At 40.4% G+C, this 24,853-nt stretch overlaps 2 protein-coding genes across 4 annotated transcripts; one reads left to right on the forward strand and one right to left on the reverse strand.

The window, feature by feature from the left end:
- Positions 1-2,189: 2,189 nt before the first annotated feature.
- LOC105922500 (oocyte zinc finger protein XlCOF6-like) lies at positions 2,190-6,738 on the reverse strand. 2 transcript variants are annotated; one of them, XM_036131574.1, is made up of 2 exons: positions 6,257-6,738; positions 2,190-4,647 (listed from the first exon to the last, which is right to left on the reverse strand). In XM_036131574.1, exons 1-2 carry the CDS (start codon positions 6,357-6,359, stop codon positions 2,459-2,461), a joined length of 2,292 nt encoding a protein of 763 aa, XP_035987467.1. In that variant the 5' UTR covers positions 6,360-6,738; the 3' UTR covers positions 2,190-2,458. The 2 variants fall into 2 exon arrangements, with proteins under 2 accessions (XP_035987467.1, XP_035987466.1); XM_036131573.1 differs by having other exon boundaries at positions 2,190-4,659; positions 6,257-6,735.
- Positions 6,739-12,174: 5,436 nt separating this feature from the next.
- On the forward strand, positions 12,175-20,477 carry LOC105924523 (zinc finger protein OZF). 2 transcript variants are annotated; one of them, XM_036131581.1, is made up of 2 exons: positions 12,175-12,440; positions 18,495-20,477. In XM_036131581.1, exons 1-2 carry the CDS (start codon positions 12,338-12,340, stop codon positions 19,871-19,873), a joined length of 1,482 nt encoding a protein of 493 aa, XP_035987474.1. In that variant the 5' UTR covers positions 12,175-12,337; the 3' UTR covers positions 19,874-20,477. The 2 variants fall into 2 exon arrangements, with proteins under 2 accessions (XP_035987474.1, XP_012715799.3); XM_012860345.3 differs by having other exon boundaries at positions 18,498-20,477.
- The last annotated feature ends 4,376 nt before the right edge of the window (positions 20,478-24,853 follow it).

The following is a 24,853-nucleotide window of genomic DNA, read 5'->3' on the forward strand; positions in this document are numbered from 1 at the left end:
CAGAGCAGAGACACAGAAAGCTCAGAAGCTCACATTGACCCAGGAGTACTTTCTATGTTAGAGAAGACAGAGCAGAGACACAGAAAGCACAGAAGCTCACATTGACCCAGGAGTACTTTCTATGGTAGAGAAGACAGAGCAGAGACACAGAAAGCTCAGAAGCTCACATTGACCCAGGAGTACTTTCTATGGTAGAGAAGACAGAGCAGAGACACAGAAAGCTCAGAAGCTCACATTGACCCAGGAGTACTTTCTATGTTAGAGAAGACAGAGCAGAGACACAGAAAGCACAGAAGCTCACATTGACCCAGGAGTACTTTCTATGTTAGAGAAGACAAAGCAGAGACACAGAAAGCACAGAAGCTCACATTGACCCAGGAGTACTTTCTATGGTAGAGAAGACAGAGCAGAGACACAGAAAGCACAGAAGCTCACATTGACCCAGGAGTACTTTCTATGGTAGAGAAGACAGAGCAGAGACACAGAAAGCTCAGAAGCTCACATTGACCCAGGAGTACTTTCTATGGTAGAGAAGACAGAGCAGAGACACAGAAAGCTCAGAAGCTCACATTGACCCAGGAGTACTTTCTATGTTAGAGAAGACAGAGCAGAGACACAGAAAGCACAGAAGCTCACATTGACCCAGGAATCTTCTAACGTATAAAGCCCTTAATAATCAAGCTCCATCATATATCAGAGCTCTGATTACCCCGTATGTTCCTAACAGAGCACTTCGCTCTCAGACTGCAGGTCTGCTGGTGGTTCCTAGAGTCTCTAAAAGTAGAATGGGAGGCAGATCCTTTAGCTATCAGGCTCCTCTCCTGTGGAACCAACTCCCAGTTTTGGTCCGAACAAAGGCCTTGCAGTGGCTTAGATAACATACAAATACAACGGAAACTGGTCCACTCCTCTGTTTCGGTTCAATCTGCTGGCCTAATGTCTTTAACGACCGCACATTACTAAGGGGTGGACCTGTTTCAGTTGTATTTGTATGTTATCTAAGACATTGCAAGGCCTTTGTTGGGCAGTAGTATAAAGCTTGGTACTCCACATTACTCCAGACTTTTTGAATTAAGAAAGCTTCCTGGAGAGGAAGAGAAACGTCTTCAACAACGGAAAACAAGTCCAGTTGCTTTGTTTTTTACTTTTTTTGGAATGACCATGACCTGGATGACTGAGAATCTTCACCAGCATCCTGATAGTAAAGAATTACTTTAGCCAATGAAGGGATTTAAATGACATGTCCTGGTCAAAAACAACACCAAGATTTTTTACTTTATTACCAGAGGCCAAGTTAATGCCATCCAGATTAAGTGATTGATTAAGAAGTTTGTTTTTTAGGACTCTGGTCCAAAGATTACAACTTCTGTCTTGTTAGAATTTAAATGCAGGAAATATAAAGTCATCCAGCTTTTGATGTCATCAAGACATGACTGCAGTCGAAGTAACTGATTGGATTCATCAGGATTTATGGATAAATATAGCTGAGTGTCATCAGCATAACAGTGGAAATTAATCCCATGCTGTCTGATAATTCTGCCTATCGGAAGCATATATATAGTAAAGAGAATTGGTCCAAGGACTGAACCCTGTGGTACTCCACAGGTGACCCTAGAGTTTGAGGAAGATTTATTATTAACATGAACAAACTGGAATCTGTCTGACAGATAAGATTTAAACCAGCCTAATGCTTTCCCCTTAATCCCTACAGTATGCTCAAGTCTTTGTAGGAGAATATTGTGATCAACTGTATCAAATGCAGCACTGAGATCTAACAGGACAAGTACAGACACAAGTCCATTATCTGAGGCCATGAGAATATCATTAGTGACCTTCACCAGAGCTGCTTCAGTGCTATGATGAGCTCTAAAGCCTGACTGAAACTCCTCAAGTAGGTCATTACTTTGTAAATGTTCACATAGTTGATTAGCTACTACTTTCTCAAGAATTCTAGATAAGAAGTTAAGTTGAGAATTCCTTTATTGTCCCGCAATGGGGAAATTCGGGTGTGAAAATTCTGGTGATTTTAGATGAGAAAGGAAGGTTAGATATAGGTCTGTAATTTATTAAATCAGTTTACTAAAGAGAGGGCGTAAGGTTCAAGGGATCTTTATTGTCCCTATAGGCAATTTGTTTTATGGCTTGCAGTAGCAGGCAAACAATTAAACACTCAGACCAAAAAAAGCAGGTTAATTTATAGTAAAGGTTTAATAACAGCTACTTTAAAGTCTGTGGTACATATCCATTTACTAGATAGATTTAGCATGTTTACAATGGGGGCATTAATCAAAAGGAATACTTCAAATAATAAAATTTCAATAACCTAAGGAAATTATGGCAAACTGTTAAGACCCTCTCAGGCAACCATTGCTGCTCAGATCTTCTCCTTTAGCTATTTTCTGCTTTCATTAACTACAGTCATAAGGTTTGTCTCCTGTGTGGATTCTCGCATGCATCATTAAAAAAGACTTTTGGTTAAATATTTCTCTCCTGTGTGGATAATCATGTGTTGTTCTAAATGTACCTTTCGACAAAATCTTTGATCACAGACATCACAAGCAAACGGCTTTTCTCCTGAGTGGATTTTGACGTGTCGGTCTAAATAGGCCTTTTCATGAAATCTTTGTCCACAAACAACACAACCAAAAGGTTTGTTCTCTGCGTGGCTACCCATGTGTCGTTCTAAATGTGCTTTCCGACTAAATCTTTGTCCACAGACATCACAAGCAAACAGTTTTTCTCCTGAGTGGATTTTGACATGTCGGTCTAAATAGGCCTTTTCATAAAATCTTAGTCCACAAACATCACAGCCAAAGCGCTTCTCCTCTGCATGGCTACCCATGTGTCGTTCTAAATGAGACTTCCGACTAAATCTATGTCCACAAACATTACAAGCAAATGGCTTTTCTCCTGAGTGGATTTTGATGTGTTGGTCTAAATAGGCCTTTTCATAAAATCTTTTTCCACAAACATCACAGCCAAAAGGTTTCTCCTTTGTGTGGCTTCCCATGTGTCGTCCTAAATGCGACTTCCGACTAAATCTTTGTCCACAAACATTACAAGCAAACGGTTTTTCTTCTGAGTGGATTTTGATGTGTTGATCTAAACAAACCTTTTCATGAAATCTTTGTCTACAAACGTCACAGCCAAAGGGTTTCTCCTCTGCGTGGCTACCCATGTGTCGCTCTAAATGGGCCTTCCGACTAAATCTTTGTCCACAGACATCACAAGTAAACGGCTTTTCTCCTGAGTGAATTTTGACATGTCGATCTAAATAGGCCTTTTCATAAAATCTTTGTCCACAAACCACACAACCAAAGGGTTTCTTCCCTGCGTGGCTACCCATGTGACGTTCTAAATGTGCTTTCCGACTAAATCTTTGTCCACAGACATCACAAGCAAACGGCTTTTCTCCTGAGTGGATTTTGACATGTCGGTCTAAATAGGCCTTTTCGTAAAATCTTTGTCCACAATTGTCACAGCCAAAGGGTTTCTCCTCTGCATGGCTACCCATGTGTCGTTCTAAATGTGCTTTCCGACTAAATCTTTGTCCACAGATATCACAAGAAAAGGGCTTTTCTCCTGCATGGATTTTGATATGTCGGTCTAAATAGGCCTTTTCATAAAATCTTTGTCCACAAATGTCACAGCAAAATGGTTTCTCCCCTGTGTGAATTTTCATGTGTCGGTCTAAATGAGATTTCCTGCTGAATGTTTGTCCACAGACGTCGCAGCCAAACGGTTTCTCCCCTGTGTGAGTTTTCCTGTGTCGGTTTAAATAAGATTTCCTGCTGAATGTTTGTCCACAGACTGCACAGCCAAATGGTTTCTCCCCCGTGTGGATCTTCACGTGTCTGTTTAAATGGGTTTCTTGGCTGAACGTTTGTCTGCACACGTCACAAACAAAGGTTTTCTCTACTGTGTGGATCCTCATGTGAACCTTTAGGTGATTTTTCCGGTTAAAACTTTTACCACAGTCAGCACAATTGAAGCAGTTCAGATCTGTCTGGACTTCCCTCTGCGGGTCCATATTTACATCGTCTCTGAGCCCGTCCTTACTGAACGAACAGCTCGGGCATCTTACCGCTGAATGAGCCGCCGTGCGACTCTGAAAGGAGCGAAGGTTAAGTTGTTGACCACATTCAGAACAGCTCAGAGATTTAATCGCCTGTCCACCTGATTCCAGAGTCCTGCTCTCCTTCTTCTCATTGTCTTCAGTTTCAGACCCAGAGTCAGGACAGTCCATCTCCTCATCTTCACTGACCTCCGTCTCTGAAGAGTTGGTGGCATCTCCAGGAGTGTTTAGATCTGGCTCTCTGCTGGATTCTACTCCTCCATAGTCTTCTTCATCAGGTTCTGCTTTCATCTGCTCAGCTGAGCTGCTGGTTGCAACGTCTCTGTTGTCTGTTTGGTGAAGTTCAGAGAACAGAGGTTTCTCTTCACCATCTTCCCTCTTGATGAGAACAGCAATGACTGGAGAGCCAGTGGGATCAGTCTCCTCCTTCACACTGGGCTGATCTCCCTGCTGACTGCTCCAGAGTTCCTCCTGCTCCTCCTTTATGTGGAGAAGCTCCAGGTCCCTCTGGTCCTCACCAGGACTCTGTTCTTCAGGAGCCTCTTCTTTAACCAGCAGCATCTGCTGAACATCTGCAGGCAGCTCTGAAACACATTAGGTTTGTTGTCAATAATACAAAGACGATGCAGCGTAGAATTAGGGGACAACATGGGAATCATGAGCTAATAAAACATCTTTAACTCGCAGGAACCAACAGTAACTGTGGAGACCTTTGCTGCCAAAGTCCAGAGAAACGGGAAGTTTTACCTGAAAGATCAACGTTTTGCTCGCTGCACTGATCAGTGTTGCTTTAGTTGGAAACAATGATTAAGTTATAAATTCACATTTTACTGCACTTAGTTATATGGGGTGCAGTCAAAAAATGACAGCATTTTTTGGGCATAAAAGAAAAAAAAACCTGGGTTCATTTTCCAACTCTTATTTTCACCACAGCATTCATACCTTTATAAATGTCACAGTTCCAAACTCAATGTTTAGCTCCAAATTACATTTAATGTCCTATTTAATTTGCAAACTAAATATTTAATTTAAGTACTAAATATTTAGCTCAGACCTAAATATTTAGTTTTGAGCTAAATTGTTAGCTAGCTAGCTTGCTGCTAACTAAATATTTAGCCTGGATCAAAATGTTTAGCTAATATCTAATTTCACTTGCCGATAAGCGGAAGTGGACTAGCAAAACAAAAGCTGGGCTTTGCGACCATAGACATAAAGAATGGGCACCTAATGGACCACTATTGCCTATCGTATTCTATTCTCTGTGGGGATTTTATCTCGCTCGTAACTCTGGAAATGCGTTTTTATTATAAGTTATAGACAGAAAAACAGGCATTATAAGTATAAGTAATTTTGACTTTTTTCCCCAAAGAGCTACAGTTAAAATTATGAAACAATTATTCTATTTATAGTATAACTGACCCTTAAACATAATATGAAGAGGGATTGTTGTCACCTCTTAAGATTTTGGAGAAATAAATTCCTGAAAATGAGTTAAAACCATATCCAACTTCCAGTTGCTAGAACCTCAAAATAAGTTAAGGAGAGAAGCTGAAAAGTCTGTTACATCGTTATTACTTGTTTTAACTATAAAGAAACAAAAAGGGCAGTTAACGAATAAATCGCCCACTTAGTGTCACTAAAGCCATGCTTTGAAATGTAAAGGAACAAATAATGCAGTTTAAGCTCCATGAACAACACACTAAGTTATGATAATTGCCTAATATAACAGAAGGAGCGAAAATGACGTTATAGTAAGTCAACAGGTCGGTGAATTAATCATTTTACTGATTCAGTTCTCTCAAAACAACCGTGCTGCCCATCACTGATGCCTCAGTAGCTGTTCCTCTGGCTTCTTCCTGTGTCTGCAGACATGCGCACTACCGCCCCCTGCTGGCAGACTCTGGCGGCTCACATTCAGGGCAACTTTCACTACAGCGCGGCGGCCATGTTGGATAAACTCCGACTACGGAGCACAGGAGAGCCGCAGCTGAGCAGCTTCCGGGGAATAAAGTGACATATCGCATAAATGGATGTGAATTTATCACGACGTCAATAAACGTAGCATTAAATGTCCCATTTAATAACTAAATGTTCCATTAAATTATGTTTTGACTCAAAAAAAAAAAAAAAAAAAGCTGATGCAGCATCTGGCTGAGATGATGGAGTGTGGAAGCATCAAACCTGATGTGTGCAGCAGATGTTGGGGGCTGAAAGCAGCATCCAGGATGTGGTGTCTCTGCTCCTCTGCTGCATCCAGTCGCTGCTTGACCTGCTGTCTCCACATCTCTGCTAGCTTTTCTCTCTCCAAACTTTCCTTTAACACTTCCTGAGCAGTTCCAGCTGAGCTTCAAGCCGTTTCTCTTCTTTCCACAGTTCACCAACTGCTGCTCTTTCTATCTTCCAGCTTTATTAACTCTCCCGCTGCTGCTCCGTGGACAAAAAACCAACAAAACACGAACGACGACGAGCCCGCTGCCGCCATTCTTCCGGAGAAACACGAGTCTGCGCACTGGGACCAGCGGCAGGAGCCGCCCAGAGTATTTTAGACGTAGACGCCCCATTTCGTGTTGGAGCGCATCCTGCGTCGCCGCCATATTGGATGGGTCTCTGGCTGCTCCAGGCTGGCATAGGAGCCAAAGGGAGTAAAGGCAGAGGAAGCAACTTTACCGTATTTTCTGCAGTTTACGGTCACAATAACCGGGGATAACCATAGACATAATATAAGAGTAGACGCGTCATTGGGCGGGTTCTGCCTATGCTGCGATGCGTCAGAGCGTCCGCCATCTTAAATGTGGCAAATCGGCAGTTACTCAGTCACTTAAACAGTATCAGAGGGACTTTAATCTCTGAATATACTTTGTATTCGTAGTATTTCTTTTTTGTAATATTACAAGTTTATTTTCGTATCCCTTTAGCTTCATTCTCCTGAATTTATTCTCCTAAAGAATAAAAATAATTAAAATAATCTAACCTGGCCCTATTACTCCAGGAGTGAAATAATTCTGCAAACTGTGATTATTCTGGAAATGTTCCCCCTTAATTCTCATAATATGATGTTTTTATCATAACATTATCACTTTTGTGTTTGTTAGTTTATTTTTACTTTAGGACTTTTTTTTCCTCATATTATTAATTTTACCTCTTTAATACTCACCCAAAAAGTCTGTTCCTAAAGGTTCACATGTGACACGGGTTTATGAAATAATGAAGACCACAATGTTTAGATTTAACAAATTTATCCTTATATTCATAACACATAAACACACACACATACACACACACACACACATATATATATATATATATATATATATATATATATATATATATATATATATATATATATATATATATACACATATATATATATATGTATATACATACATATATATATACATATATATATATACATACATATATACATATATATACATATATATGTATATATGTATGTATATATATATGTATATATATATATGTATGTATATATATGTATGTATATATATATATATATATATATATATATATATATATATATATATATATATATATATATATATATATATATGCGTGTGTGTGTGTATTTATTGCAGCACAGGAGTGAGGCATCTTTTCTGATTCACGTTCACAATAACAGAACTCGACTTTTTTCTGCCACATACAATATGGCGGTGACGTTGACGTGCGAACCTGCGCCCTATGACGCGTCTACGTATATGATGTCTATGGGGATAACCTATGGAGACAAATTTCTGCCAAAACGTTGCACACAAAAAAAATGTTGCACACAAATAAAACTTGTTTTGCACACAAAAAGATATGTTTCACACAAAAAAAATTGTTTTGCAAACTGTTCGCCAACCTTGCACTCAAAATATCATTTATAAGTTTTCCTCGAGTACAAAACGGTCTCTGCTCGCACAAAACAGCCTCTGCTCGAGTACGAAACAATCCCACTACCGCTGCGGTAAATTTGTGCCAAAAGTCACGTGATGCATTGAGTTGTTGTTGTTGTTCAGACTTCCCGACAGCAGGGGGCGCACCCGAAAGAAACTGAAACGCGCCGGTTTGGCTAAAGAAGAAAAACGTGACATCACAGCTAACAGCATTAGCACTCCACAGGTAACTTTCAAAGCTTTCCCGGTGAAAAAGTAACAGCTCACTGATAGATCATGTAAGATTTCAGTTAAAGGCCCTGTTTAGTTTTATCTCTGATCTAAAAATGCTGTGTAACGGACTTTTGAAAAATAACGTATTTAAACCATGATTTAACTCTCCTTTCAGAATTCAACGTGTTTGGAGAGACGTGTGGTGCGCAGGAACAAACATATACAACAATGTGCTGCACTCAGGAGAGGACAACAGTTTGCTTGAGCTGTCAAACATGTTGGATAACTTCTGTTGTCACTATTTATTTATCCCAAGACTACAACTAAGTTTTCACACCATCAGCAGTGGCTGAGATGACCATTCACTCAGAACTGAGAGGAATCTAACACTCAGTCAGTTATGGGAGATGGGAAGCATCCAGCATGCTGTGGTAGAACCAGAAATCACAGAGGTAAGATGGATTTTTTTTGTGCGTGCTATTATACAGTTTCTCACAATGCATATATTTCAAACCAGAAATGAATTTATCTGATCATTCCAATACAACAAAACATCGAATACATCAGAGAGGTGGCATTGAAACTGTTTTCTTTGAAATGTGTTTATTATTAAAATAATTAATGGATTTTGGAGTCTTTTTTTCAATCCTTAGCTCCATGAATTAAATTATATTCAGTAAGTTGTAGCAACAGAATCATGGCCTCTTTTTTATTCTCTATATATCTCCATCTTTCTTGCAGGGACTCTGCCTGCCTCATATTGACTGGGACAACAGTGGACTGCTGGATGACCCACACTGTGGGGTCACTATTCCTGAAACTGGCAATGTGTTGAGCCCCGAACAACTTGGTAGCACTGAGGGCAGCAATGGATGCACTGGGACATTCTGAATCACACGGTTCAGATATATATATATATATATATATATATATATATATGTTGCTACTGTCCAGTATGACCAACACTTTACGAGTTTAATCTTATTTTGGTTACCATTGTTGCAAAAGGTTTTCAAGTAATAAAATCTAGCCAGGAAAATGTAACTAAGTTAGTGTATTCACTGAATAAAAATGTAGAATTGCTAGGATTGTGATAGTAAATGTGTAAGGTACTGTATAAACCTTTTGAAAATGCTGAGGTTATTGAAAAAAAGGGGCACATGACCCCTTTTTTTACTAAAACTGAGGATGCAAACATTGTGAGACAATTAAACAGTCCTTTATTTTCCACATTGCATAATAAACATACCCTTTGATAAACTCTTCATTTCCAATTCTTACCAATATTAATCAAAGTGAATACACCTTTTTCACAAGGATTGCTTTTATTGTTGAAATTAAGACTGAAAGAACTCCATTAATTCTCCAGGTTTTTCCCAGTAAACAATCCATATATTAACAATAAAACGGGCTGTATTAAAAAAACTGGCTGATGAAATGGATGAAGCCAAAAACAGGACTATGAAAAACAATTTCTGCATGTAAGACTGTCAGGAAATTTAGAACAATCTCAAACCTGGCCTTTTTTTTTCCTAACCTTTTTTTTTTTTAGCCTAAACGGCTCCACTAAGAGCTATGAAGGACATGCTGCAACAGTTACTGATCAAAGTAGTTAATACTGGGAACTAAAACGGTTACATATTAAGTTATTTTTTAACAAGCCCAACTCCTCATGTGTTTAAAGATTCCATCAAATCCTGAATTGTTCAAGTCTTGGTAGTCTCGTGATGGAAGTCGACCTGGTAGACTACCAGAGTTTATGTAGGAGCCTTCCATCCAGCCCAGAACTTTGATGGCCTTCACCTCATCAGTGGGTGCTGGAAAACAGATATGTGTTATTGTTATGTAAAGGATAATACTGTTAAAGAAAAAAATAAATCACCACTTCGATGAAAACAAACTTTTCAAGAAAATATCTGCTCATGTGGCTAATTCCAGCTGTGGTTTTTGCCATGGCCAAACCAATTTTATTAAGTGCACAACACATATTTGCAATTGGGCACAGATGACCTCATTTTTACTTTGAAGAAATTAAGGAGTTAGAAAGGTAGTGAGATATGATCTAGATCTGCTGCTATATGCTTTACTTGTAACATTCATATTTATGTTAGAAAACGCAATTTTTAATTAATTTCCTTACCAATTTTCATATAATCAATATCCACTCGTTGCAATTATTTTAAATTCATTAAGAATTCGTTTTGCACATAAGCATACATGCATTGGTTTGACAGTTTTAGGATAAATTACCAAATCCAAACACCAATTTAGATTTACACCAATAAGAACAATAGACAGTCATTTGAAAACAACACAAAAACCACATGATAATCTGTTAACAATGCATTTATCTGGGTATCCACTCAGGTACTATTTATTTGACACAGCACAGTAAAAGCAGAAGCCAACCACAGTGGCTGCATTACAAAGCAAAAGTTGTTTTAGCATGGCGTTCAACCTAAGGCAAGCTTTCATGTTATTTGCTCTAAAAAGTAACATGGTCCCTTACTGTAACACAGCAGGGCCTTTAACTGAAATCTTACATGATCTATCACCATAGTGAGCTACTACTTTTTCACCGGGAAAGCTTTGAAAGTTACCTGTGGAGTGCTAATGCTGTTAGCTGTGATGTCACGTTTTTCTTCTTCAGCCAAACCGGCGCGTTTCAGTTTCTTTCGGGTGCGCCCCGTGCTGTCGGGAAGTCTGAACAACAACAACAACAACTCAATGCATCACGTGACTTTTGGCACAAATTTACCGCAGCGGTGGTGGGATTGTTTCGTACTCGAGCAGAGGCTGTTTTGTACGAGCAGAGACCGTTTTGTGCTCGAGGAAAACTTATAAATGATATTTTGAGTGCAAGGTTGGCGAACAGTTTGCAAAACATTTTTTTTGTGTGAAACAAATCTTTTTGTGTGCAAACAAGTTTTGTTTGTGTGCAAAACTTTTTTTTGTGTGCAACGTTTTGGCAGAAATGTGTCTCCATAATAACCACTGAAAGTAGATCACAGGGTGCAGATCACCATTTTGGGCTGAGATTAGTTCTGAAGATGAGTTTTTACTTGGTGAGAACATTGCAGAAACACATGGGCCGTAATTTTATATTTATTGATCTGCTACCACCGTATTTCACAGATTAAAGCTAAATCAAGTTGCCAAATTAAGAACCCTGGAGTTACAGAGTACATCACATGCAATAAGCTGTGCAAAATAGTTGTTTTTCAAGGGTCTTAAGCTCCAACCTAACTGCAAGCAGGATAGTGTAAGACACTGGAATGACCTGGAAATTTTAAAGAACACCTTTTTCAGGCATTTACAAAAAAAACTATAAATGTGTGCATGCACAGCACCCAATTTTTTTTTAATTATTGTTGGCGTATAGAGAAGGATCAGGCTAGTACATGTGAGAGAGTGAAGTACATTTAAATAAACTATCCAACTTGTTTCTGTACTAACGTATACAATGTATTAATTTATACATTTATTGATTTGTAATACCACATATATCTTTGTTTAAGATTATAAAACAAAGTATGTCAGCATAAAAGCACGTATTTAATAATATGCCATACTGCATGTCTGTCTTTGTTAAATAGCATAAAACAAAGTATTGTGGTATGAAATCATGTATTTATACATCAATATGCCAGATGTCTGTCTGTTAAAGACCAAACATTTATGAAATATGTTGTTTAAGCAACTTATTTCAGCATAAAAACATGTTTTTTTTTCACGTGTAACAGCGTCCTGTATCATAACCACATTTCTGGCGTTTGTAACAAACCAAACTGTAAAAATCGGGTAGAAATTCAGGGAGTTCTGACTTATTTTAGTTGGACAGTGTGAGAGACCCATCCAAGATGGCGGCCGGCTAGCGTCAGTCCATGCGGCGTCTACGTGTTTTACCGCATCGTGCAACGTTAGCCAATCATGGGTTGTGACGTCATCGCCCAGCGCAGGATTCCGAGCAGTTCTGACCACCGAGTTTTGTTGGTTTTTTGTCCACGGAGCAGCAGCGGGAGAGTTAATAAAGCTGGAAGATAGAAAGAGCAGCAGTTGGTGAACTGTGGAAAGAAGAGAAACGGCTTGAAGCTCAGCTGGAACTGCTCAGGAAGTGTTAAAGGAAAGTTTGGAGAGAGAAAAGCTAGCAGAGATGTGGAGACAGCAGGTCAAGCAGCGACTGGATGCAGCAGAGGAGCAGAGACACCACATCCTGGATGCTGCTTTCAGCCCCCAACATCTGCTGCACACATCAGGTTTGATGCTTCCACACTCCACGCCAGCCTCACTTTAAACACATTTCTGTGCCACGCAATGACACAGATGCGGTATTATTATTTTTATTATTATTATTATTATCAGCTTATTGTTATAAAGGATGGCAGGAGGGACGCAGCCTGCTGGCCTTCACTGCAGCACATCGGTTTCACTGAAAGAGCAGAATTAGTTTTTCTGTGTATTCTGTCGGGTTGTAACTCAAAGCGGTGCAGCTGAATGAAAACCATCACTGCATTTAAACTGGAAATGAAAAGGTTATTTTTTAAATAATTTACAGACAGTAAGTTGGAGGTTAGACAAAAATAAATAGATTTAGCAGAATGCACTGAATGCTCCAAGTATTTGTTCTGGTAAGGAAAGAAGTTTGTGCTTTTCCTGTGGAGTAATCTGTTGAATGATGAACACATCTGCAAGCTTTTACTTTGCTGCATCTCTGAATTCATTATAAATTAATCAGTTTTAATAGTTTTAGCAATCTTTCCTTAAACTGATTCACATGTGCATTAAACATTTAGCAGCACTTCAGTGAAAGGCTTTGTTTTGTCACTGTTTGTTTGCATTGTCCCTGTCATATAAAGATTTTTATTTAGTTATATATTGCTGCAGTGTTACATTATCAATAGAGTTAGGAAATAAACATCCAGGGTGTTTGTGTAACTGGGCCCTCCTCATAAACTGGAAATACTATCATGTAGTTTTTATGGGAGCGTCACTTCACAACAGCATTTATTGGGGGTAAAAATATAATAATAAGATGCAAAAGAAATAAAACGTCTGCCAGAACCTGAAGCTACGGAAGCCGAGAGCGGAATATTTGAATGTTTTTTTCCCCACTGTTTTCTCAGGTGATGACATGATTATCACGAGATAACGGATAGCGTTTATTTTTATTTTTAATGCTCATGTTGGGTTTCTCAGTCTGCTTAAAGCCTTACCACAACAGACTCAAGCTGAAAATGTCATCTGGTGGAGAACCCGCTGTGTGGGGAACGCGCATTGCAGCCAGAGAGGCTCCAATAGGTCTTGGGCGTCATGACGTATTACTTTCCGTGGCCGCCATATTGAATGCCTCCGCCGCCGCTACTCAGACTACTGCCTATGACTACCGCGTACTGTACTCTCTCTCTCAGCCGTGTTTTAATTTGATTAATTTCACCGTAACTTGATTTCAACCATGGTAAACCGTTGCTGTGTTGTGGGCTGTAACAGCGCAACACATGATCGCCATGGGAAAAACATAGAAAATGGGTTAACTTTCCACCGCTTTCCTGCCTGGAGGCGCAACCACGGGAGAGACAGCAAGCGCAATGGAGTTGTCGGCTCGCTTGGATCGCGGCTTTAAGACGACCGATCATAACTTTCCACAGTATCCCGATGTCAATGAGAGTGTGTTCCCTGCATTTTCATTCTGGTAAGTTAAAGATGCACGGTTTTATTTTATAGCCTACAGTTTCTTTTCTTCAGCCGCGACCACATACATGCACATAAATACTAAATCGGCAGCGGGAAAAGGCTCAAATACGTGAGAAACCCGGAAGGTTTAGGGAGGGTTGTCAGTTAATGTTACTAACTAAACCTTTGAAACACATAGCAGCTAGTTAAAAGTACATTACATGCGTGAGTGGTTGTTAGCACTAACGGTTAGCAGGTGCCAGAGCCCGTCTGATCACAGCTTACCTTTGTGTGAATTACTGTGTTCCCACTGTTTGCTGGCTTTATGATCTGCAGCTCCTGAACCCATCCATTCGTAAACATGAGACTCCAAGGATTTGTAGCTTTGGAACTTTTATGAAGTATAGGCGCTCACACCACAAACAAGGTAGCCGAAGACGTCTGATATGCAAAACAGTGGCAACATGTGGTCGTCAGCGCTCCATAATAATGCTGATTTTGTCAACATACCGGTCCCTGATTTCTCTATTTAATGTGTCCCGGTAAATTTCAGATCCTTTTCGGGATTTTAACATATTTTTTCTATCTATTCTTTCTCAACTCTACTTCTACGTCTCTTCGTTCAACAACGTTATGCGTTGCCATCAATATGGCCGCCACGTCCCACAATGCAACGCGGATCCCAAGCCCTATTTATTTTTATTTTACAATTATGTAAACAACAGCTGCCGATTAAACTGAATGTTACAACCTCCACATGATTATAGGAGTTGTTTTACCGTGAAAACGGTCAGACCACCTCTCTGGCTGCAGTGCGCGCTCCCGACACACAGGGAACTGAATTTCGCACACCGGCATTGAACGCATCAGATTTTACTTCCCTGAAGCTGTGGCGTCTCTGCATGTGGATCCACCAGGTGGCGCTGTGGAGCTCTATGTTCACAATAATCAGCGCAGGATCGTTCTTTATAGAGTAATATTGTAAAAAATACAGATTCCCTTAACAGTAAAATTCTGTTATAAACATCTGTGTCTATTTATCTAAGTCTGTCAGAAACTAACAGCTCAGCAGATAAATCCTCCTGAGGCGTCTTGATATTGGGGCTGACCAACATTTGTTTAAATAATGAACATCTGAAATCTCAGTGAGCATGCTCAGTACGCTCTCAGCAGACATAGTGGGGAACAAATCCTACGGCAACAAGCTGGGATCGTCCAATCAGAACGCTGGAAATACAGACGTTACGTTTATTTTGCTGGATAGAGAAACCATCTAGTGTTAGTTCTCCTTGGTGGATCATTGAAGGACTGATGTCAATCCCTTCTGTTCAATAAATGAACATTATTAATGAGCTTTTATTTGTAATTCAATCTATAAAAATGTAATTACATTTAGCTTATATAAGATGGTGTTCCTAGTGTGTTGGTTTATACTAATTTATCAGTTTATTTAAAATGGATCAAAGTCAGGTTGTATTAATCACAGAAAAGTTAGTTGCTGCTATCAGGTGTTGAGTGTTGGTCACTTAGCTCATCCTGCCAGACGCCACTGCTCTCGAGGTCTAACAGGGAGAAATTGTAATTGGTCTGTCTTGTAGAGAGAGGCTACATGCCATGACTTACATTTATAAGTCCTCTGCCACTCTGGTGGCGTTTGCAGGATGGAATCAGCTTTAACTCACACACCAATCATCTTGTGATTTAAAGAAAATGAAGCTTGTTTTCTTGAATTAAATCAAAGAGTTATCTTTAGATAACGAGAAAATCAACTGGTTATCCCGAGAAAACAATCGTCAAAAAGTTGTCATGGTTTAGTCTTGATTCGGCTTTTGTTTACCATTAGTTTTCATTTTTTTCTTCCTCGTTTGGGTTCTAGTTATGATTTGACTTTATTTATTGTTAGTTTTAGTTTCCTCCTCCCCTTCTCACTCAGCCTTCACTTCCCTCCCCTTGCAGTCAGTCACACCTGTTGGTAGTTAATTAGTCAATCATCAGTCAGAGTCATTTCACCTGCCAGCCTCCCTATTTAAGCCTCCCTCTGTTTCACTCCAGTGCCGGTCCGTCATCATTTAACAGCCACTCCATGCCTGTCTGTATTTCTCTCCTGCATTACTGGAATCCTGGCACCTCTGCAGACCTACGGTTTATTCTGCTGCCTGTCTCTGGTTTCATTAACCCGCTCTCTGGGCCGTCAGCTCCTGCCATCATCTACACCTCTGCTCCTGTTCAGTTCTTCCTCTCCGGTTACATCATCACCATCCATTCAATAAAGACTGTTAATTTGTGGTTCTGTGTTGTGGTTCTGGGTTCATCCGAAAACAAATCCAGACAAAAGTATGGGAGGGACACGTCTGCTCTCAGCTTCTGTATGAACCAGACGGAGATCAGGGATATTAAAGGCACAAAGTAAGGAAAGGACTGTGAATAACAGGGTTGTGTAGCGTTGTTAAAAAACACTGTTTAGGTGTTTATAAGGGTTTATAGGTACACATTTATGTTAAATTCTTAAATTTCCTTTGCAGTCAATGTCTTGTGGTGAGTGGGGCACTGGGGTGGGATGGTGTGAATGAACAGATTTCCTGTGTCGGCCCCTCCTGGGCGACCTGCTTTAGGGGCCCCTTTGGGAGTCCGGGGTTACGGGTCCCCTGACTCCTGCCTCTGGGCTCGGGGAAGGCGGGCCTTTGGTTCTCCACAATCACTATCAAGCTATTTCTGGATAATCTTCACCTAAACTAGTGCACTTTCACAAACTCCCACAGGTGCTGGGTCCCAGGTATTAAGTGTTCACTTATATACAGAAAGCCTATAATTTATTTATTTATTTTTTACTTTCTTTTTCAGGTATCACATTACACATGTCAGCTTACATAATAATACATATGATTTAGCAATGGTATCTAGGTGTTATTCGATTGTATCTGTTGCTTTATGTCTGTTGGTTGTGCTGTTCTTTTTGTGTCTCTTTCCAGCTGATGGAGCAGACAGAGAAGGTTTTATCATTCTCTCCCTTTTATCTCTTCTTTCTATCACTTCTTCTCTTTCTTTTTTTTCTCTTCTTGTTCTTCCTTTACTTTCCCATTGTAGTGTCCATATAATTTGAAATTCTCCCTGCAGGAATCATAATAAAACTATTAACATGCATAAATCAAACGGAGCATTATGGCGAAAGCTGTTTGCTCCACTTGTAAAAGCAAAATCTGTCGAGCTCCATCTGGCATTAAGACATCAATTCCTATTGCCACATTGCTAGACAGGACACTGGAGGAAAAAAGATTAAAGAAAGACCTATTTTCTGTGTCTACTTTCCCAATTTATGAGCACACCATTTCACTTTTCTTTCACTAGTTCACTATTTCTCTGCTCTCTTTTTCTCTTCGTCTTCTCCTTCTTTCCCACCGCCCGGCTTGCCACAGGTTTGCCGGCTGTGTCTAAAAATGCTAGCAGCAGCAACCCTGACTGACTCATTGGCTAATTTGCATCACGTGTCGCCTGGTGCCAGATGCTCCGTGGGGCTTTACCATATTAACAGAAGAAGCGGCGCAAGTGAAATTAGACACTGTTGTCGGACAACCTGCAGTAATTTATAAATGTTTTAAATCAGGTTGGTCCTCTAATCCGTGACCTCTGCTGTAGCGCATTCTGCGTCGCGGCCATATTGGCTGGGTCGTTTCTCCTCTAGACTGACATAGGAGTCGAGGGAATAAAGGCAGAGGGAGCAACTCTGCCTTTATTTTCTGCAGTTTACGGTGCAATAACCGGTGATAACAGCTGAAAGTAGATTACACGGACCAGATCACCATTTTGAGCAGAGATTGGTTCTGAAGATGAGTTTTTACACCCTAATAACATTGCAGAAACCCAACCCATAAACCGTACTTCAATGCTTATTAATTAGTTGTGTCTGTATTTGAAACTAAGGCCGAATCACGTTGCCAAACAGAGTAACCTGGAGTTACAGCGTCAGCACATGAAGCTGTGCTAAACAGTCTCTTTCAAGGGTATTAAGCTCCTGGCCAGCTGCAAGCAAAGTGTAAGATTCTGGAATGACCTGGAAATCTAAAACCTTTTCCAGGCTTTAAAAAAAAATTAGCATAAACGTGGATATAAACAACATGCAAAAATATGCAAAGAAATTATTGTTGTTGGTGTGAAAGGTTAGAATTAGATGTGTGAGAGAGTGAAAAAATGAACAACAAAATTTGCTACTTAATTAAAATGTATTAATTTATATGTTAATGCTTAATACCATGTCTATCTTTAAGAGGGGAAAAATTCAGCATGAAAACAGGTATTTATTTACATATTTGTTTACACGTTGTGTAAACATCAGGGCGTTATGATTAGTGATTTAGCCATTAATAAAAAAAATACAATATTTTGTACAAGCATGTTTTTTATGTTATTTATTGCAAAATTGCATATTAAAATGGCAAAACTTGTGACTCTCAGCCATGTTCAAAGTCTACGGTGAGCGCAGCAAAGCTACAATGAATGGCTAACCGCTAAGCTAACTGGATAAATTAACACTAGAGGTGAATTGGCTGCTGAATGTCAGGAAAATGCAGAGAATTTTCCAGAAATATGTTCAGATTTGCCTTAAAGATAACATACAGTTGATTATGTTTTTTTGTTTCCCCCAGCAGACACTCAGCAGATGGTGCTGGTTAAAGAGGCTGCTGAAGAACAGAACCCTGGGGAGGACCATGTGGACCCAGACCCGCTCCACATAAAGGAGGAACAAGAGGAACTCTGGATCAGTCTGGAGAGAGAGCAGGAGGAGACTACTGCCACCATGTTTCCAGTCATTGCTGATCTCATGAAGAGCGAAGATGATGAAGGAGAAGACAGAGATCTACCAACCATCAGCTCAGCTGACCAGATGAAAGCAGAACCTAATGAAGAGGACCACAGAGAAGCAGAATCCAGCAGGAAGTCAGATAAAAAACCTCACAGTGCGACTTCTAGCTCTTCAGAGACTGAAGACAGCGAGGATGATGATGTGGACCATCCTAATCCTGAGCTGAAACCCTTATCGGACCCTGGGTCTGAAACTGAAGACAGTGTGGAATATGGGAAGAGCAGAACTGTCAACAGAACTCTGAACTTCTCTTATTGTGGGCAACAGTTTAGTAACGAGCACCCTCAGGGTCACATGACAGATCAGTTCAGCGTGACCTCATCAACCTGTACAGGTGAAAAGGAACGGCAGAGTGAAAAGAAAGATGTTGAGTCACAGAGGAAAGTCCAGACAAAACTGAAACGTTATCGTTGTGGTGACTGTGGGAACCTTTTTCAAAAGAAATATCTCCAGGTACACATGAGAATCCACACTGGAGAGAAACCATTTGGCTGTGATGTTTGTGGACGTAGATTTAGTGATAAAATGGCTTTAAACCGTCATATGAGGGTCCACACTGGAGACAAACCCTATGGTTGTGATGTTTGTGGAAAAACATTCAGTGAAAAGGCAAGTATAACTAGACACAGAAGGATCCACACTGGAGAGAAACCCTTTGGCTGTAGTGTTTGTGGACAAAGATTTAGTTACAAGGTTGTTTTAACCCGTCACATGAGGATCCACACTGGAGACAAACCATATGGTTGTGATGTTTGTGGTAAAACATTTAGCCAAAGGTCAAGCATAATCAAACACAAGAGGATCCACACAGGAGAGAAACCATTTAAATGTCATGTATGTGGACAAAGATTTAATGACAAGGCACGTATAAAAAGACATATTACAACCCACACAGGTGAGAAACCCTTTGACTGTGATGTGTGTGGACAAAAATTTAGTCACAAGTCATCTTTGGACAGACACATGATTATCCACACAGGAGAGAAACCATTTGGCTGTGATGTCTGTGGACAGAGATTTACGTACAAGTCATCTTTAGACAGACACATGATTATCCACACTGGAGAGAAACCATTTAGCTGTGAATTTTGTGGACAAAGATTTAACCAAAAGGGAAATTTAAACATGCACATGAGAATCCATGCAGTAGGGAAAAATTAAGATGCTCAGACGGCTGCTGAAGAAACACAGTGACGTTCTGACTTAAATGGCTGCACAGTGTTTCTGCTGCTCTACTGTAACAAGCAGCGCCCTGCTGTCTGTCACTGGGCGGGCAGAGGGCAGTGGATTGTGTGCTTATTTTCTGCACAACAAACACCATCAGTAAACTTAGTTATGTTGATTGGGAGAGTGGTGGTCTAGTGGTTAGAGTATGGTGCTTTTGTCTTGGAGGTTCTGGGTTTGACTGCCACTCCGGGTCCTTGAGCAAAACCCTTAGCACCAGAATTCTCCCTGGGCTCCACATAGTGCAGCCCACTGCTCCCTAAGTGATGGTTAAATACAGAGCTCATGTTTCATTAGAATGTATGGCCACATTCACACTGCAGGTCTTGATGCCCAATTCCGATTTTTTGCTGAAATCAGATTTTTTTGAGGTGGCCGTTCATACTGCTATTAAATGTGACTGCCATCAGACTTCTGTCTGAACGGTTAAAGACTGCAAAGTGACCCGCATGCACAGATAACAGAAGGAGGCGTCACAGAGCAGCGCACTGTTTACAGAAGTAATGGTGAATGTAGATTTTTCTAGTGTTCAATAAAGTCAATAAAAGAAACCTTGAAAAGAAAAAAAACATGGATACCAGCCGACATCTCTCCTTTTTATTATAGAAAGCTGTTGAGCAATGACAGCTGATAATGTTAATACCGCATCACACCGAGACCAAGTAAGGTAAGAAGAAAGCAGCGCAGCTATTAATGGTCTTTATGGAGCGCTAGCTGCTGCTAATGTGTGTGGATGAGTAGTGAGAGACAGGAGAGAGACGTGAAAGACGGATAAACTACGACATGACCGTTCAGACTGCGGTCGCTTTGAAAAGAATCCGATACGTATCCGAATAAGCACCACATGTGGAAGTGACACTAATCTGATTTTTTTTTTTTTTTTGGGGGGGGGGTGAAAAGTTAGAAATTGGGCGGTTCACACTGCCATGAAAAAGACGTATATGGGTGACATACAGGCAAAAAGATCCGATTTGGGTCGCATTTCCCTGCAGTGTGAACGTGTGAACAATGACAAATAAAGATGATTATTATTTCCTCATCGGTCAACTCTACGTGGGCCTGGATCAGACACATTTCCTCTGGTCTTTGCAAACAAAGCTACATCTAAAACATTTAAATTACTGTGAATTTTTCTCCTCATTTTATAAGTGGAATGTGATATCAAATTAATTTACCGTGAAATGTTTATATCCTTTTAAATGATTTGTTAATTCTGTGTTTTAATTATTGTTTTGTAAAGACCACCTAGGGATGATCATTGGAAATCAGCCACAGCTATAGGTGCTACAGTATATGACATGTAAAGTGTATATATTTTACTCTATATTAAGTAAACAAATAAATAAAATGAAAATCATAGAACCGTCACACATGGAATGACATTTTTCAAGCCTTTATTTCTTGATTCTGGTTACAGAGAATAAAAACCCAATGCTAATTAACTCCAAACACCTGCAAGGTTTGTTCTCTCAGTCTGGGTCAGTAGGCAACACTTTCATGGAGAAGGCTGCTGACTGGATGTCCAGTGAGTCATTTTCTAGGTTTACATGCAAAAATGTCTTAATCTGATTGAAATTTGTTCGGACTGCAAAAAAATTTATCATGATGTATGTTTACATGGTCCAGGTTCTTGAAGCATTTCATGATCGGAGTGAGTGCTATGGGGTGGTAATCATTTAGTGATGAAATTGTGTTATTTTGGGAGCTGGTATGATGGTTGCAGTCTTTCTTTCTTAATGCCAAAAAGAGCCCAACAGATTCACTTTCTTAAGTGGAGCATTACTGCTTTTGCTATAGTGCTCCACTTGATTTATATGCAAAAAACTTTCTTGGATATTATTTTGGGATTATTTCAAGTTCAATGGACACAGAAATGGTAAGGTAAAAGAGAAAGAAATAAGAAAAAGGTGAGGTAAAACGTTAGTCCAAAATAACATCCTCAGAGTCTGCTTCTACACCTGCAGAGACAGATATATCTGTTCTCAATTCAATTCAATTCAATTTTATTTATATAGCGCCAAATCATGAAACATGTCATCTCAAGGCACTTTACAAAGTCAAGTTCAATCATATTATACAGATTGGGTCAGATTATACAGATTGTTCTGTCTCACTTCGAGGTCGGTTGTGTTTTTTCTCTCCTCTCTAGCTTTCACCCCCCCCTCCTGCTTCTGCTATTATGTCTTGTCTTTCTGAGCACTTTCTTCATACCAACCGAACTCTGAAAACCATGGATCTGGTAAGCTGGTCTCTCAATGCTATAGATCAAATTTTTTCCACGGGTAGGCAGCATAAAGGGGACCTGTCAGGTGTCCCAATTGACTAATTTTGTGGGATACACTCTACATTCTACAAGTCTTTCGACTTTGTCATTCCTGGACGTTGAAACGTTTGCATGTTTGGATTCATGATACTTGGATTTCTACTTAATGGACTTGGTGGATTTTTGATGTATCAGCAAATACAGCGGATGTCGGTAGCCATTTGGCCTTGATCAGGCTGCCGGCTGCATGATGCGATCACTAAGGCTCCATTTGGAGCCAGCAAAGACTTAAAGCTGACAGGAAAGTCAATGCAGCTTGTTTCATAACAAATAACATATTTGGTCTATGCCTCCCTATCTCTACTCCTAGATTGTTATGGTGTAGAGCTCAGAACTCTCCCCCGCTCTCCCTCCTCCCCCGCTGACATCTGTGGATGTTTTCTGAACTGTTAACATCAAGGACAATGGCCTCTGGAGAGCGTTCACGGAAATATAAACACTTTCACCCAAACAGACACACATAACTGATGCTCATATAAACTGATGAACGTACATACGACTAGTCTCAAATGTTTACCTTCTGCTATATGTGTCTCGTCTTATTTGTGCTTCTCGTGCCAAAGGATTTTTGTCAGATATCTCACACTGTACCGTGAGAGGATAGGGTGTGGTTTATTTCTCTTTTTCTCCTCTTCTCCCCTATTGTGGCATTCTATCTTTCCACAGATTCAATGCCAGCACCCTGTGGACACAGTAGTGTCCTTGGCAGCATGGCCTCAGTAAATCGCCCCCCCCCCCCCCTGAAATGTTTGTGATGTATGTGATGGCAGTTTTACTGAAACAGTAATTTCCCTCTGAGATCATTAAAGTATTTCTGATTCTGATTCTGATATAAAAAGAACAGCAAAGCCGAAAGAAAAAAAGGTATCACAGGTACAAACAACCAATGCCTTGATCACATCACACAGTATTATTTAATACAAGATGTATAATGAAGGTGTAGTGGCTAAATGTCCGTGCTTAAAGTCTAACTCTTGGAATGAAAAAAAATCCTGAAAACGGTTGAATAACTTCCAGAACAAGGTAAACTTTGAATATTCATGTATCAAAAGTGTTCAAATTAAGTTTAAATATGAAATATTGCGTATTTTTTACACCTATTATGGTATTCCGCGTTTGAGTGCTGCCTCCGTTTACGATCGTCCATTTCCGACGTGTGACGTCAGTTCAAGAACAACGAGAATGCGCGCAGCGATCTTGCATAGAAACACTCATTGTTTATGTTGTACAACCGGTACGGCTAACCAAGATATATGGATGTTTTCCAGTATCTTCTTTCACACACCAAATCTGCTCATCCACGTCTACTTTGAGCAAGCGCTTTTAAAAAAAAATCGCCGAACTAAGTCCACAATAAAATGCCTTCTAGGTGCGTAGTTGGTGGCTGTAGTGCAGACCGCGGTGAAGTTGGTTTGACATTGGACATTCAAGCTCTGCGGAGTCAGTTGGATCTAGCTCACGGTTGATCCGGTTGAAGGACTCCGATTTCGGCCAGCGTCTCTCAGCTGCTCCCTTCTCCCATACGCGGTGGGACCGTCAACAAATCTGATTTGATTTTTGTTTCTCAAGAGTGCTCCGCTGACTCCGCGGAGCTTGAATGTCCAATGTCAAACCAACTTCACCGCGGTCTAGTGCAGGCCAGAAAGTAGTGCTACATACTTGGCCGGATGATTAAAAGGTCCGAAAGAAATGGGATAAATTCGTAAAAGAAACGCGAAAGGACTGGATTCCCGGCAGTGACAAAAGTGTTTTATGCAATTCACACTTCACGAGCGAGGATTTTGAGGGGTACTTACAATGGAGCATAGGCTCTATGTCTTGGGCGGCGTTAGATATAGTCTCCTCAGGTTCACCTTGTTTAAACTCCGTTTCTTCATATATATATATTCAGTATCGGAGTCGCCGATGCTTGAGGTGGAGTTTGTAGATGTATCAGACATTCTTTTTTAATTAATTAGCCCTGGGTACTGCAGCGACGAGCCTGTGAGCTCAGCTACACCAGAGTGAACCCCCCCCCCTCCCCCCAGCGGAGCCCCAACAGAGCCATGGAGCCCAGGCCCTGCGAAGCACCTGCCAGGAATGCGTCAGCACACACCCAGCCTCAGACACCGAGCATCACCGATGCACCAGCAGGTCTGCACCAACCACCGGAGGGGAGCCGGATGGAACGGATGGGCTGGAGACCTGGGATGTCCCGGGAGAGGGGGCAGCTCAACACCCTACATGACAAAAAGACAAAGAAACTTTATTAAAATGTATTATTAACATGAACAAACTGGAATCTGATCAGATTTAAACCAGCCTAATGCTTTTCCCTTAATCCCTACAGTATGCTCAAGTCTTTGTAGGAGAATATTGTGATCAACTGTATCAAACGCAGCACTGAGATCTAACAGGACAAGTATAGACACAAGTCCATTATCTGAGGCCATGAGAATATCATTGGTGACCTTCACCAGAGCTGTTTCAGTGCTATGATGAGCTCTGAAGCCTGACTGAAACTCCTCAAGTAGGTCATTACTTTGTAAATGTTCACATAGTTGATTAGCAACTACTTTCTCAAGAATTTTAGATAAGAAAAGAAGATTAGATAT

This window comes from Fundulus heteroclitus, unplaced genomic scaffold (assembly GCF_011125445.2).
Source record: "Fundulus heteroclitus isolate FHET01 unplaced genomic scaffold, MU-UCD_Fhet_4.1 scaffold_44, whole genome shotgun sequence".
NCBI classification, from domain to species: domain Eukaryota; kingdom Metazoa; phylum Chordata; class Actinopteri; order Cyprinodontiformes; family Fundulidae; genus Fundulus; species Fundulus heteroclitus.

What these genes read in the sequence shown, in the direction of transcription:
- LOC105922500 (XM_036131573.1), bottom strand. Translation starts at nt 6,359, where the DNA reads ATGTGGAGACAGCAGGTCAAGCAGCGACTGGATGCAGCAGAGGAGCAG. An exon ending in ACATCTGCTGCACACATCAG is followed by an intron (nt 4,660 to 6,256) that starts GTTTGATGCTTC and finishes AATGTGTTTCAG; the next exon opens with AGCTGCCTGCAGATGTTCAG.
- LOC105924523 (XM_036131581.1), top strand. Translation starts at nt 12,338, where the DNA reads ATGTGGAGACAGCAGGTCAAGCAGCGACTGGATGCAGCAGAGGAGCAG. An exon ending in ACATCTGCTGCACACATCAG is followed by an intron (nt 12,441 to 18,494) that starts GTTTGATGCTTC and finishes TGTTTCCCCCAG; the next exon opens with CAGACACTCAGCAGATGGTG.